A 13,581-nucleotide genomic window follows, 5' to 3' on the forward strand; every position below is an offset into this window, starting at 1 on the left:
ATATTACATGACTGGAAAATGAATTTGGAGTGAGATATTTCAGAATAGAACAAGATTTTGTATACTTTAGCTTAGAGCTGCTTTTGCAGACCACACAAAAAAGCTGTGTAAAAATGTTCATAAAATACACTTAGGGCAAACAAAACTATTCCTAATATTAAGATCTCAGGGTTTGTTTGTTTGTTTGTTTGTTTTTTTTTGTTTTTGCCTAATTCAAAAACTCCATATACTATATGAAGACACAAGCCAACATTTGTCTCAGTCATGCTATGATAGATTGAATGGCAGTGATTTCAAAGATTTCTTCCCTGACAAGTTTTTTGGACCCATATCTTACATTCTAGCACAGGCAAGTCAACATTAATATACCATGTTTTATAAATCCCATTCTAGTTAGGTTCAGGCAGCATACTTCACCCAGAGTGAGGTACTTTTCCCCCTTGTAATATGTCTCCCCCCTTTTTTTTAAAGCTATCATTGTCTTTCCTTTTTTTTTTTTTTTTTTTAAGCTTTTTTTTCCCCCCCCTCTTCCCCCAGTTTGGCTTCATTAACTATGAAGTAGGAGATAGCAAGAAGCTCTTTTTCCATGTGAAAGAAGTTCAAGATGGCATTGAGCTACAGGCTGGAGATGAGGTGGAATTCTCAGTGATTCTTAATCAGCGCACTGGCAAGTGCAGTGCTTGTAATGTTTGGCGAGTCTGGTGAGTTTGTTGTTGTTGGGCTGATGAATTCCCTGGACTGCCTTTAAACTTTCGTAAACTCTGGTTTATCATGCTTCCTCACCTTTTATCACAGCTTTTTTTTATCCTGCCACTTTCTGGTTATTTCTTGATCTTTTCTGTGTCTTTTTTTTTTGACCTCTAGTCTTCATTGTCTAAATTTTATAGTCTTACACATCTGGCCCAATGAAACATTAATTGGGTACATCCTATGTATTAGAACAGATACAGTAAGATTATGTAATCCTTGTTCTTAAAGGTTCTGTTTAGCTTTTTCTTTTCATTAAGCCATTTATATGCTGCTTAAAATTCTAACTTTGTAGTCTCTATTTTTTTCAGTGTTTTAAATCTGTAATGTTACCATGAGAGGAGCTGGGAGTCTCTTGAAATATTTCTTCGTATTTAACTTTTCTAAGGCTTTTCACATTCACTGCCTCATTTTGTGGAACTGGTTTTTCTAGTTGTAGATTAGATGGGATGAGGGATGACCCTCACCCAAATCATTCTTCCAGTTCCTCTGTAGTAATAAACCTTGAGTTCAGAATAAAAACATAAACAAACTTGTCTGTCCTGTCTTGCTAGCTAGCTGGCTAGGTGAGGCAAGAGTCCCTTATTATAACTGAGTCATTTGGGGGTAGTTAGATAGAAAACATACTCCTCTGCAAGTGCTTGCTTTCTTCCCACCAAGAGTTGTTTCTTCTCACCTCTTGACTTCATTGCAGTGAGGGCCCCAAGGCTGTTGCAGCTCCACGACCTGATAGGTTGGTCAATCGCTTAAAGAACATCACCCTGGATGATGCCAGTGCTCCTCGCCTAATGGTTCTTCGTCAGCCTAGGGGACCAGATAACTCAATGGTATGAGGGTGTACAAGGTTTGGGGGTGGGTAGGGGCAACTGACCTGTATGCTACTCAGGGTCTTGTTTCGGCATAGCACAGAGCTTAATGAAGCAGGAAAACTTCAGGATTCTCTTTCACTACTCAGTATGCTTTTAACTAGTTAAAACTCCCTACTCATTTGTTCAGCCCCTAACAATAACAGATTGCTCATAATGAGCACATTTCTTGATCTTTCGAACAGATTTTAGGTAATAGATCAGGAGGGCTTACTATGGATTTCCTCCTCTGAGAAAGAAATGGTGGTGGTTACAGTGATTACAAGTAATGCTTTATAGTAATTAACTGCAATTTTACTTTTTCACAGGGATTTGGTGCAGAAAGAAAGATCCGTCAAGCTGGTGTCATTGACTAACCACATCCACAAAGCACATCATTAATCCACTATGATCAAGTTGGGGGGATTCTGGTGAAGGGTTCTGAATATCTCCCTCTTCATCCCTCCCAAAATCTGGAATACTTATTCTATTGAGCTATTACACCAGTTTTAACACCTTCCTCGTGTTATGTTTAAAAAAATAAATAAATTTAAGAAAACCATTTTAAAATTATGCACAGTTGCAGCCTGGAAAACTTAAGGTGGCGCCTTATAGTATCAATTTTAGGAGCTTTATTTGGTGCATTTAACGCAACTGGTAATTGCAAAATCCACTTCGCCTGTGTAAGTGAAAAATATAGACTGTTATCTCGTTGGCCCTATGAAATTCTGCACTTGGTATTTAGTATATACTCTACCTTCATTACTATCTGGCAAGATGTTCTGCCTTAGCACGCAGTTGCGTTCTTTTCCTTTTCTTTCCTGTTCATTATGCTTTAATCCTGAGGACCATATGAAGGTAGAATATATTAAAAATTACAAAAATTATAAAAATTTGTATAGGCAAACCATTTCCTTAAGTTGATGGCCAAATGTTAAAATGTTATTTTTCATATCATTTATAATCTTGTCACAGTCCACTTAACGAAGTTTGGTTAGATTTCAGTGAAAATTATCTTCCAGAGTAGTTTCTTTTTTCCTGGGATTGGGGAGGGGGGGTAATTTTACTACAATTAGTATGTATGGTGCAGAATTTCATGCAAATGAGGTGTGCCAGCAGTGTGGTAATTTAATCGTATTTAAACAAAAACAAAACAACAAAAAAAAAAAGACGAATGCACAAACTTGCTGCTGCTTAGATCACTGCAGCTTCTAGGACCCAGTTTCTTTTACTGATTTAAAAACAAAACAAAAAAAAATAAAAAAGTTGTGCCTGAAATGAATCTTGTTTTTTTTATAAGTAGCCGCCTGGTTCCTGTGTACTGTGAAATACAGGCACTTGACCCCTGGTGTAGCTTCTGTTCGACTTTATATCACGGGAACGGATTGATCTGATTTCTTGGCCCTCATCTTGAATTGGCCACATCCAGGGTCCCTGGCCAGTGGACTGAAGGCTTTGTCTAAGATGACAAGGGCAGCTCAGGGGATGTGGGGGAGGGCGCTTTTATCTTCCCCGTTGTCATTTGAGGTTTTGATCTTCTCTGGGTAAAGAGGCCGTTTATCTTTGTAAACACAAAACATTTTTGCTTTCTCCAGTTTTCTGTTAATGGCGAAAGAATGGAAGCGAATAAAGTTTTACTGATTTTTGAGACTCTAGCACCTAGCGCTTTCATTTTTGAAACGTCCTGTGTGGGAGGGGCGGGTCTGGGTGCGGCCCGCCGCGTGACTCCTGGGTCGGTGGCCCACGTGGCCGGGGCGGGGACTCTGGCGCCCCGGGCGCCGTCTGATTACGTAGCGGGCGGGGCCGGAAGTGCCGCTCCCTGGTGGGGGCTGTTCATGGCGGTTCCGGGGTCTCCAACATTTTTCTCAGTTGTGGTCCTAAATCCGTCGGAAGCGGAGGCAACGAAGCTTGAGGTAAGGTTGCGTGGCGTGTAGCGCTCGTCTTTGGAGCATACAGGCGCCTCGTTGTTGCCAGGAATCGAACGGAGTCTGCAGGCTGGAGACAAAGGCCCTTGGGCGGGGGTCTTTAGTTTTGAGCCCTCCGGGGGAGATCTTTGGAGACTGGCGGGGGTGTAAGACTAGGGGACGGCCTGGAGGCTGCCCCGCCGTAGCTGAGAAGTGCGGGAGGAGTAGGAAGAGGGTATTCCTTTACCTTGGGCTGAGGGCGGGGCCCGCGGACTTGAAAATAGAGCTAGGTGGGGGTAGCTCGGCGACTCCCTAGAATTCTGAGGCCTGCGGTAACCTGCGACTCTTTTTGCACTCCTGAATCACTTTGAGAACCAAGTGGAGGGTCACGTGTCTGGAACCGATAGATTTCAAACTCGGGCTTTAGATACTATTGATTATGGAAGGCTTTGAAGTACTGTAGTTGTGGCTCGCCCATTAAACCTAATTGCTGCTTTCCCACAGGTTCTTGCTGGTGTGAAATGACTGAGTACAAACTGGTGGTGGTTGGAGCAGGTGGTGTTGGGAAAAGCGCACTGACAATCCAGCTAATCCAGAACCACTTTGTAGATGAATATGATCCCACCATAGAGGTGAGGCCCAGTGGTAGTGCGCTGACCCTACCTCTGACTTTTTTGGTTCACCCATACACCCACCTTTTGCTGTTCATTATCTAAAGGAATAATCAAGAGAGAAAGTAAAAGTTATTTGGAGTAGTGCGTTCAGTAATACAATAAGGAAGCTTTCCGTGTTTGTGGAGAAGAGTTCAGGAGTTCAAGAGTTCTTCATAGCTGCTAAAGATTTTCTTTAAAAAAAACCTGATAATGTAATAGTTTAGTAAACTCATACTCATTGTTGAACTCATGACATCTCTGTTAAACACAGGCCATAGGAATAATAGGATGGAGATAAAAGTTTCAAGGATCAGGTGATCCTTCACTAACTAAAATTCTTCAATTTTAGTTAGCTGGCTGAAGCAACTGAGACTGGGCTGGAGTAGAAAGAATAAGAGATTTTGAGTCACTGCCTAGATTTCTTTTGGTCCCTGTTTGCAGTTTATTTAGTTACGTTATATTGAGCAAATCACTTAAACTCTGGGCCTCATTTTCTCATCTACTAAATTACCATAAACATGTTCAGCCTGTCACACACAGGGATGTTCAGTAAAATCAGTATATTTTTTGTATGAGTTCATGTTATAGATTGGCTTGAATAATGGCATCTAAGTTCCTTTAAATAAAAGGTTTTGTTTATTCAGTTTAGAAATGTCTGATTAGAGATTATTTTATTTTAACCCACATCCTGGTCTTCCTAACCCCCAGCTATTTAATGTTTAATGGAAGCTAACTAACATAGCCATTATTAAAAATCAGTCTTCAGTCTTTGGAAGAAATTTCATTTTAAGTGTAAGTACTCATTTAAGCTTTAGTGTTAATAGTTAGAACCTTTTTATATTTTTCTGGGTTTTATTTATTGAAGGGGAATGTACATACAGTAAAATACACAAATGGTAAAATACACACAGTGACTTAAATATTTGTATATACTTACATAACCACCAGTCAGGAATATAGACAGTTTCCAGTGTCCCAGAGAGTTCTCCCATGCCACTTTCCAGTCAATAAACCCCCAGCCTGCCAGGAAATAACCACTTCTCTGACTTCTGTTACTGTAAATTAGTTTAAATTGTGCTCATTTCTTCGGCATATTCGTACACTTAGCCATATTTCATGCTTTGAACAAGTTTTGTCAATGCGAATGCTGTGTTAATTTCAAAGTACATTACAGTCCCACTGTATGCATGACAGAGGCACTGATCAATGAACTGGGAAACTAGGTCACATTCTGTTTCTGGAGCCAGATCTTTACCAAGAGTGATGGGTTATACTCTTTGAACTGAATTCCCAAAACATGAGTATTAAGATACAAATAAAATTTTGGCCTCAGAACCAAATTGTGAACTTTTAAAATGTAAATATATGTGATCTATGTGTGTTTTTCCTTCTTAGGAAATATAGCTGTAAATCTTGTTTGGCACACTTAGGAACTTGATTCAGGAATATTTCCCAAAGGTAAAAATTCACCATGATGAGAAAAGTATTTTTATTTTATAATCTTGTCTGAAATAAAAAAATTTGTGTGTTTAGTCATAAACACAAATGACACCGTGTCTAGGGCCAGGTATAATTGGTGGAGGTATATTTAGAACTTTGAATATACAGTAAATAAGTAAGAAAAGTCCACTTTGTACGTTAATGAAACACTGTGAAACTGAATCTCTAATCTAACTGCAATAGAGCTGTCTTTTGAATTACCACACTTTTGCATCTTTTCCAGGAACAGAATGACCACATTTTTCTTTTTACAGGCATATAGGATTTGGGGCTTTTTTCCCTAGGGTGACATTAAGTACTTTCTGATTGTGATTATATATGAGGAGTTTGAGGGATAACCAGAGAGATGGAAATAAACTTAGGTAGGAGCTTATCTTACCTTGGCAATAGCATTGCGTTCCCTATGGTTTCTAATAAAAATGAAATCTTCCTCTCTCCCTGCCGTCTCCCACCCTCCATACCCCCAGGATTCTTACCGAAAACAGGTGGTTATAGATGGTGAAACCTGTTTGTTGGACATACTGGATACAGCTGGTCAAGAGGAGTACAGTGCCATGAGAGACCAATACATGAGGACAGGCGAAGGCTTCCTCTGTGTATTTGCCATCAATAATAGCAAATCATTTGCAGATATTAACCTCTACAGGTACTAGGAACATTATTTTTTCTGAAAGGATGATCTGTAAGTGTATTCTGAAGCTTTGTAGGGTGGGGGTGGGGGGATGAGGATACCACACTAGGGAAGATAGTGTTTTTTAATTATGAGAAGAGTTGGTTTCAGTTTGTCTAACATTGAGGTTCTGGGTTATAACTGAAAGTTAATATTGGAGTTTATGTAATAACATGGCTAGAATGTGTGATAACACTTAAATGAAGTGCTAATTGGATTATTCGGATTATTCAGATTATTGGATTATCCAGTTGCTAATTGGATGATTCAGAACCAGAGGTGATGGTATGAAGATCACACAGGAATTTCAGAAAGGAAAACATGTCTGAGAGTCCTCAGTCATGGAAGAGAGAAGATGATAGGAAGAAATGAGTGGGAAGTAAATAAAGAGGAAAGATGGTCTTTCTCAGTAAAACCATTTCAAAGATCACTCAGACCATAAGAAATTCTAGTACAACATCCTTGTTTTACGGAATCAGAGGTAGAGTTGCAGGAAGTGGTTTGTTAGGTTTTTGGAGTCATGGCTGTTACCAGTAGCAGAGCCAGGACCAAAAACCCAGGACTCCTTTCTCTTAGCTCCGTATTCTTTGAGCAGAGTAATATAACAGGTAGAAACTTGGCTCCGTCATCTATTACCCATGGGACTTTGGGGCAAACTACCAAATGTCTGTGCCTCAGTTTCCTTATCAATAGTATGGAGAGAATACCAAGAGTTGTTTTAAAAATTAAACAAGTAATAAACATGTTAATCACCCAGAAAAGCGTGTAGCACATAGTTAGTTCTATGCAAGTGTTCTTCCTATGGCCTGCAGTGCTGGCTTGTGCTTGATCCGTGTGATGTCTGCTCAGAGAAACAGGCTAGCCCAAAACTGACTTTTTTTCCACCTAAACCTGTTCTATTTTCCATCTGGTCTCTGGAAGTAATAGCAATATGTAGTAAGATTTCCAACACTTGACAAGCATTTAATATTTGTTGAATTTCTAAAAGTCATTTTTCCTCTTTGGCTGTCTTGACTTATATTATGCTTTAAACACTGCCATTACAGAAAAGGTCAGTTTTAGAGCTAGCCAGTGTGACACCAGTTCAGCACATGACCATGTCTGTAATCCAGGGGTAGCATCTGGAGCAGTACTGTGCTGTATGGTGGACACATTTTTATGTGCTTATTTCATTTAATTAAAGTTAAAGAAATTGGAAAATCAGTTCCTTGGCCACATAGCAACTGATTCCTCAAGTGTCCAACAGCTGCATGTGACTAGTGGATGTAGTTGGGACAGCATAGATAGAGAACCTTCCCACCATCGTGAGAAGTTCTGTTAGACAGTATTGGTCAGGAGAATCTAGAGCAGTTGTTTCCAAACTGCTGTGTGCTATGTTGTCTTTGTCATTGAAGGGAGTGCTGTAAGTTGGGAGTTGCAGATCTTTCCCCTTTTAGTAAGAGCAGTTTTGGTGTTTTCTGTTTTGTATCTTGGACTTCCAGCTAATATTGTTTGAAGAAAATGTCTGAATACTACCCAACTAGAGAAGTGGATAGACTGTCTTTCATTAAATACTGTTACTTTGAAGAAAACCTCAGAAACTTATTTTGAGACAGTAAGCTTTATTTTCTATACTTCAGATCTTAATCTAGAGTGTGATTTCAAGTTGCCAGTTAAATCCAGAGCCAAATTCTTTGGAAAATGAAGGGGCCTAACAAGGGTATGTGTCAAAAGGTAGAATTGCCATCCATTTCCACCAGAAGGTGAACCAGTATTTGGCTTCCCTCTCGCTACATCAAGTCTAAACCAGTCAACGTAGTATGCTTGGTCTTTTATAATTAGTGGGGAGGGGAGGAGTAAAAAGTAAAACTCCATACTAGAAGCTAATAGGGCTAGATAAAATTCATTAGAACCTTTGTTGTTCTAGCTGCTCATTCCTTCCTAAAAACCTATTGTTAGGTTAGGATAACATATTCTTTTTTTTTTAGGGAGCAGATTAAGCGAGTAAAAGATTCAGATGATGTACCTATGGTGCTAGTAGGAAATAAGTGTGATTTGCCAACAAGGACAGTGGACACAAAACAAGCCCACGAACTGGCCAAGAGTTATGGGATTCCATTCATTGAAACCTCAGCCAAGACCAGACAGGTATAGCAAAGCTTTGAGCATCTGGCAAGCATTTGTTGAGTGCAGAAAAGTTTGACTGCTAGAGATAGGAGCCGCGTTCTTTATTGTTAATTTTCAGTATTCTGTTTTTTTAATCTTCAATTTAACCCAAAATGAACTGATGAATATTCTGGTGTGGTATTTTACTCCCACCTTAACATGCTAATATTACTTAACATTACTAAAATGAGGACCCTTGATTAAAATAAGTATAAACATTAGACCTTTCTCCATCAACCCCAGATACAGTTTAGGGCTTTTGCTCTCCTGAATGGAATCTTAGATCTGGTAGTTCTGATGCCCCACATTACCCATTTTCCTGTGCTTGAATGTTATTTTTGCAAAATACTGCCATTTGTATATCAGGCTGTTGAGGTGTTCAGTAGAATGCTAAGTTTGCTGTCCTCTTCCTAAATCACCCTATTTCATCAGCTAATTGGAATTTTAAATCCACTAAAGAAGTACAAATGAGAGAGCTTACAACTTGGATTGTGTCTATTAAGCCATCCTTACCATATTCTTTTATAGGGTGTCGAAGATGCCTTTTACACACTGGTAAGAGAAATACGTCAGTACCGAATGAAGAAACTCAATAGCAGTGATGATGGAACTCAAGGTTGTATGGGGTTACCTTGTGTGGTGATGTAACAAGGTGAGCATGTTGTGGTCTCCTGACATTATTATTAATTTTATTAATTTAGCATCAGGAAATTTGGAGGAAATTGCTATTATTTTTTTCCAGTGGTGCTATTTAACTGAGAGTTTCTGTTCACTTACAGTTATAAAACATTTTCCTTATGACACCTTTTCTGAGAGTACTGAAGTCTAAACTGCTTTTAAAGCATTTAAGTAGGCTACACCTGGGTGGCTCAGTTGGTTAAGTGTCTGCTTTCAATTCAGGTCATGATCCCAGGGTCCTGGGATCAAGTACCACATCAGGCTCCCTGCTCAGAGGGAAACCTGCTTCTCCCTCTACCTGCTGCTCCCCTTGCTTGTGCATGATCTCTCTCTCTCCCTGACAAGTAAATAAATAAATAAAATCTTAAAAAAAAAAAAATATAAAGCATTTAAGTAATTTTATAGACATTATTACACTTTCAATAATACTAGAAACTAGAAGACATTATTATGAAAAGTACATACTTTACCATATTCTTGGCACTGATTAGGAGTTTGAAGAACTGCTACATGAAACCTGATTATAATGACCTGGTATGTGTGCTTTTCTTATAGATACTTTTAAAAAAGTTCTAGCATCAGAAAAGAGCCACTGTCAAGGTAGGACAAGTTTGGAAATGAGTATGTTATTATTCGTGTTAATTTCTTAAGCTTGTTTTTCTTACTTTCTTTATATGTCACTTATACAGATTCTGTCTTTATTTTAGCTGCACTGACACCCTGGTCCTGACTTCCCTGGAGGAGAAGTATTCCTGTAGCTATCTTCAGTCTCACAGAGAAGCGCCTATTACTTCCCCAACTCTCCGTAGATCAGTACAATATTCTCTATTTGAGAAGTTCTCTGAATAACTACCTCCTCACTTGGTTGTCTGACCAGAGAAATGAACCTCTTGTTACTTCCCACTGTTTTCCACCCTGGGTTCTCCCCCAACATAAACAAACCTCCGCCATCCCAGGTTTTTCATCTGAAAAGTAATTCATGCTCTGAAACAGAGAACCAAACTATAGACATGAAATTCTGTAGGAAACAATGTCTTGAGCTCTAAAGTAGCAACTGCTGGTGACTTTTTTTTTTCCCTTTTTACTGTTGAACTTGGAATTATGTTGGTTTTTGGAGAAATGTCATAAATTACTGTTTTGCTGAGAATATAGTTAAGTTGCCATTTGGTTTGTTTGTGATGTCTTTGGCTATAGTCTATAACTTGGCATCTGCTTTGCATTCATAAATAGGCAAGTGAATACTGACTTTTGAGTCTATCCTAGTGTTCTCGACTTTCACATAATTAAATCTTAACTCTTGCAGCAAAGTGCCTTTTTTCTTAGGAGTGGTTTGTAGTCTTGCTTTATAATATTTCAGTGGATAGATGTCTCAAAAATCATTATACTTGGAAATGAATTTCTGAGATACATCTATGACCTGTCTATGTTTGAGGGAAAGACATACCGATGTGATAGCAGATGCCATTTCTTCATTGTATGAGGTTGGATTTCCAGAGACCGGATTTGGGTCTCTTCCAAGAGAAAGGTGAAACTGGAAAAAATGATGAATAATTTCACTTAATTTTTACCTAATTTCTACTTTTTGGGGGGGGGATGGGGCAGGGAGTTGGTTACCACTTACAAAATGTATGCAATTTGTTTCTTCCAGCTTACTGATAATGAACTTCCATTCATATTTAAATTTAGGTCATATCTGAAAGCTCCACATTTGCAGGTGTTCTAAATTGTAATAGTTTAATGCAGCTTTAATAGCTTTTATTAATGATTTTCAAGCCTCAGATGTATTAACAGACACTTTTACTTTATATCATGGTATTTTAATGATGTGTATAACTGCCCTCGTTCCCCTCTCACTCCACCCTCTCCCTTGTCCCACCACAATGGCAGCATGGTTATTTCCGTTGAGTAAAGCATGGTGCTGACAGACCAGGGTCACAGTTTCCAAACTTGAGCAAGCCAGTTAGCCTCACAGAGAGAGAAATTCTTCCATGTTTGCTCACTGCACCAGTAACTTCAGCTAGTAGTTTTGCCAGATGCACACTGTTAGTCCTGCAAGGAAGGAAGAGGTCAGTTAGCACAAATCCTTCACCATGGCTGGAAAAACTTGCCATCTTGTGGATGGTCAGCCTAGAGGTTTTTATAAATAAAATATTTAGACCTTTTTAGCCATGGGGAAAGTCTGAATTAAACCCTTTTTTCTTTTCATTATTTTGAGAATGAGGATGCCTCAGATCAAAATTTTTAGAAGTTTTCTCTATTGATAAGTGTTCTTTGAAGGATGCAAAACAGTATGTTAATGAATTAGTCTGTGCATACCAGATATATAAGCTGATGAGTTTGTTCAGAACAAGAAGTTGCCTTTCTATTGAAATCGTCATTTGAGAAGGGAATCGAAAATAGAATGAATTGTTTGTTATGAGGATTTGGAGTTAGGGCTTTTCCATTTGCAGATAATTTCATGGTAATTCTAATGAAAAATAGACTCGATACTTCTGATAAATGACTAGTTACAAAATGGCCACTTTCTGTTCTGGTCTTAGATGTGTAAATTCTTACTGAGGGCCTCCATCTTCAAAAATGAATTTTCCTTTAAGTAAACTCCACATTACCTTGAAATGAATTCCAAAGATGGGAAGAAACGTCAACTGTGCCCAGAGTGGAATAAATCCAGAGAGTTGTGTTCCTTTGCGTTAATTTTGAGACCTTTCACATACTGTCAACATCTGTAAACAAAAACTGCTGCTGTGTTTCAGCTCCTTGGGGAACACTGCTGTGTAATTTTCTCAAGGATGGATCGAGGCTTGTCGCCTCCATCCTTGTCATTTTCTTCCACCTCTTCCTCCTTGTCCTCTGGTCTGCTCTGTGTGACTCACAGCAGGACTTTTCTTTTTTTTTTTTTTTTTTTTTTAAATATCAAATTTAGGGGAAAAGATACTCATTTTAGCCCTTACATGGATGAACCTTATAGTTTTTTCAAGTATGTTCTAAGCACAGATGTATCAAAATGGGGCCAAAATTCAGACTTCAGAATTTTCTTTTAATAGCTTCTTAAGAAGTTACATGTAGGTGTGAATTTTGGCACAATAGAGTGACAAACTTAGGGTTAAATGCTGAATGACTTCAGTTGGTGTGAAGTAAAGTGTGGTTTTTTTTGAATATGTTTGTAATTGCTGAAAACAGTTCTAGTTTACCTCAAAGTCTGAAAGTCTCTTTCCCCGAGTTAAGTGCCTGGCCAGCTGTTAGAAATTACATACTACTTTATGTGTGTTTGTGTTTTAAAGGTTGCACCTTCAAGAGTGTGAAAATGTTCTGTCTAAAGGCTACCATGCCTAATCTGTAAATGAAACTGTTAAGTGCTGTATTCGCTCCAGCAGCATACTCTAGAATGTTACTTGGTAATATAATATCGTACTTATTACAGTTTTCACTTTAGTGTAATAGGTAAAATTATCCTCAGTATGTATTTTAGTTGGCCCATGTTTAGTCTTTCATCATCATTTAAACTGCTGTGAATTTTTTGTCTGACTTGAATTGAAAGCAAGGATAGAGAAACACTTTTAAAGAGATATTTTGTTTTTTTCCCATTCCAGAATTTGTGAGCATAATCATTGCTTTACATTTACAGTCATGAACTCTCAAGCTGGCAGCTACAACCAAGAACCAAAAAATGGTGCATTCTGCTTCTTGTAATTCATCTCTGCTAATAAATTATAAGAAGTGAGGATAATTAGGGAAAATATTTTATTTAGGTGGTTTCTATAAGCAGGGGACTATAATTCTTGTACATTATTTTTCATCTTTGCTGTTTCTTTAAGCAGTCCAATGTGCCACAAAATTTATCTTTAAGGTTTTTTCCTGTAAGAATTGTTTTAAAAGTGTTCTCATTATCAGAGTAGTTGTAGATATGTTTCAGAATGTAACTGGTGATTCTTAAAGGCCCAAGAACTGACCTAAGAAGCAACTGTATGAATTCTACTCTGGAGGGAATGGCAGCTCTCAATGGAAATTGTATGACTTTCATATTTCTGTGCTATCGAGTATAGGTAAAAATACCAGTTGTGCAATTCTGCTGTTAAACAGGAACTATTGGCCTCCTCGGCCCTAAATAAAAAGGGCTGATATTTTAAGTTGACTATTTTATTGTAAATTAATCCATCCTAATTTTTAAAAATTTGGTTGAATGTTTTTCTTGTTAAATGTTTAAAAAATAAAAACTGGAAGTTCTTTGCTTAGTCATAATTCTTTTTTCCACATAAATGCCATTATTGAAAGTTAATATCAATTTTAGACATTTGGATATGACATTTGGACAATATTTGGAAGATGAAATTCCTTATTTTATACCAACATAAAATATGTCACAGCCTGCTTTTAAACTCTCGCGTTGGGCGTGATTCATAGCCCTGATCCACAGCTTCGTGTCAGATTCTAACATTAAT

General features: G+C 38.2%; 2 protein-coding genes across 4 annotated transcripts in view; both read left to right on the forward strand.

Annotated features, from left to right (window-relative positions):
* Window positions 1-3,247, forward strand: part of CSDE1 (cold shock domain containing E1) — a 39,745-nt gene extending 36,498 nt beyond the window's left edge. For all 3 annotated transcript variants that reach the window (XM_004769867.3, XM_004769869.3, XM_004769868.2), the window contains 3 exons: window positions 538-701; window positions 1,442-1,574; window positions 1,922-3,247. In XM_004769867.3, the coding sequence (XP_004769924.1) occupies window positions 538-701; window positions 1,442-1,574; window positions 1,922-1,969 (345 nt within the window). In that variant the 3' untranslated portion in view covers window positions 1,970-3,247. The remainder of the gene's footprint in view (window positions 1-537; window positions 702-1,441; window positions 1,575-1,921) is intronic.
* A 122-nt stretch (window positions 3,248-3,369) lies between these two features.
* NRAS (NRAS proto-oncogene, GTPase) lies at window positions 3,370-13,366 on the forward strand. The gene is made up of 7 exons (XM_004769870.3): window positions 3,370-3,505; window positions 4,001-4,128; window positions 6,117-6,295; window positions 8,287-8,446; window positions 8,993-9,116; window positions 9,698-9,742; window positions 9,850-13,366. Exons 2-5 carry the CDS (start codon window positions 4,018-4,020, stop codon window positions 9,110-9,112), a joined length of 570 nt encoding a protein of 189 aa, XP_004769927.1. The 5' UTR covers window positions 3,370-3,505; window positions 4,001-4,017; the 3' UTR covers window positions 9,113-9,116; window positions 9,698-9,742; window positions 9,850-13,366.
* Window positions 13,367-13,581: the final 215 nt, after the last annotated feature.

Source organism: Mustela putorius, unplaced genomic scaffold (genome assembly GCF_011764305.1).
Source record: "Mustela putorius furo isolate JIRA1106 unplaced genomic scaffold, ASM1176430v1.1 tig00000585_pilon_pilon_pilon, whole genome shotgun sequence".
In the NCBI taxonomy this organism is placed as follows: domain Eukaryota; kingdom Metazoa; phylum Chordata; class Mammalia; order Carnivora; family Mustelidae; genus Mustela; species Mustela putorius.

Bases quoted from the DNA above. Each gene is read 5' to 3' on its own strand.
- NRAS (XM_004769870.3), top strand. From the start codon at position 4,018: ATGACTGAGTACAAACTGGTGGTGGTTGGAGCAGGTGGTGTTGGGAAA. The intron at 6,296-8,286 runs GTACTAGGAACA...TTTTTTTTTTAG, and splicing joins GCAGATATTAACCTCTACAG to GGAGCAGATTAAGCGAGTAA. The intron at 8,447-8,992 runs GTATAGCAAAGC...ATTCTTTTATAG, and splicing joins CCTCAGCCAAGACCAGACAG to GGTGTCGAAGATGCCTTTTA.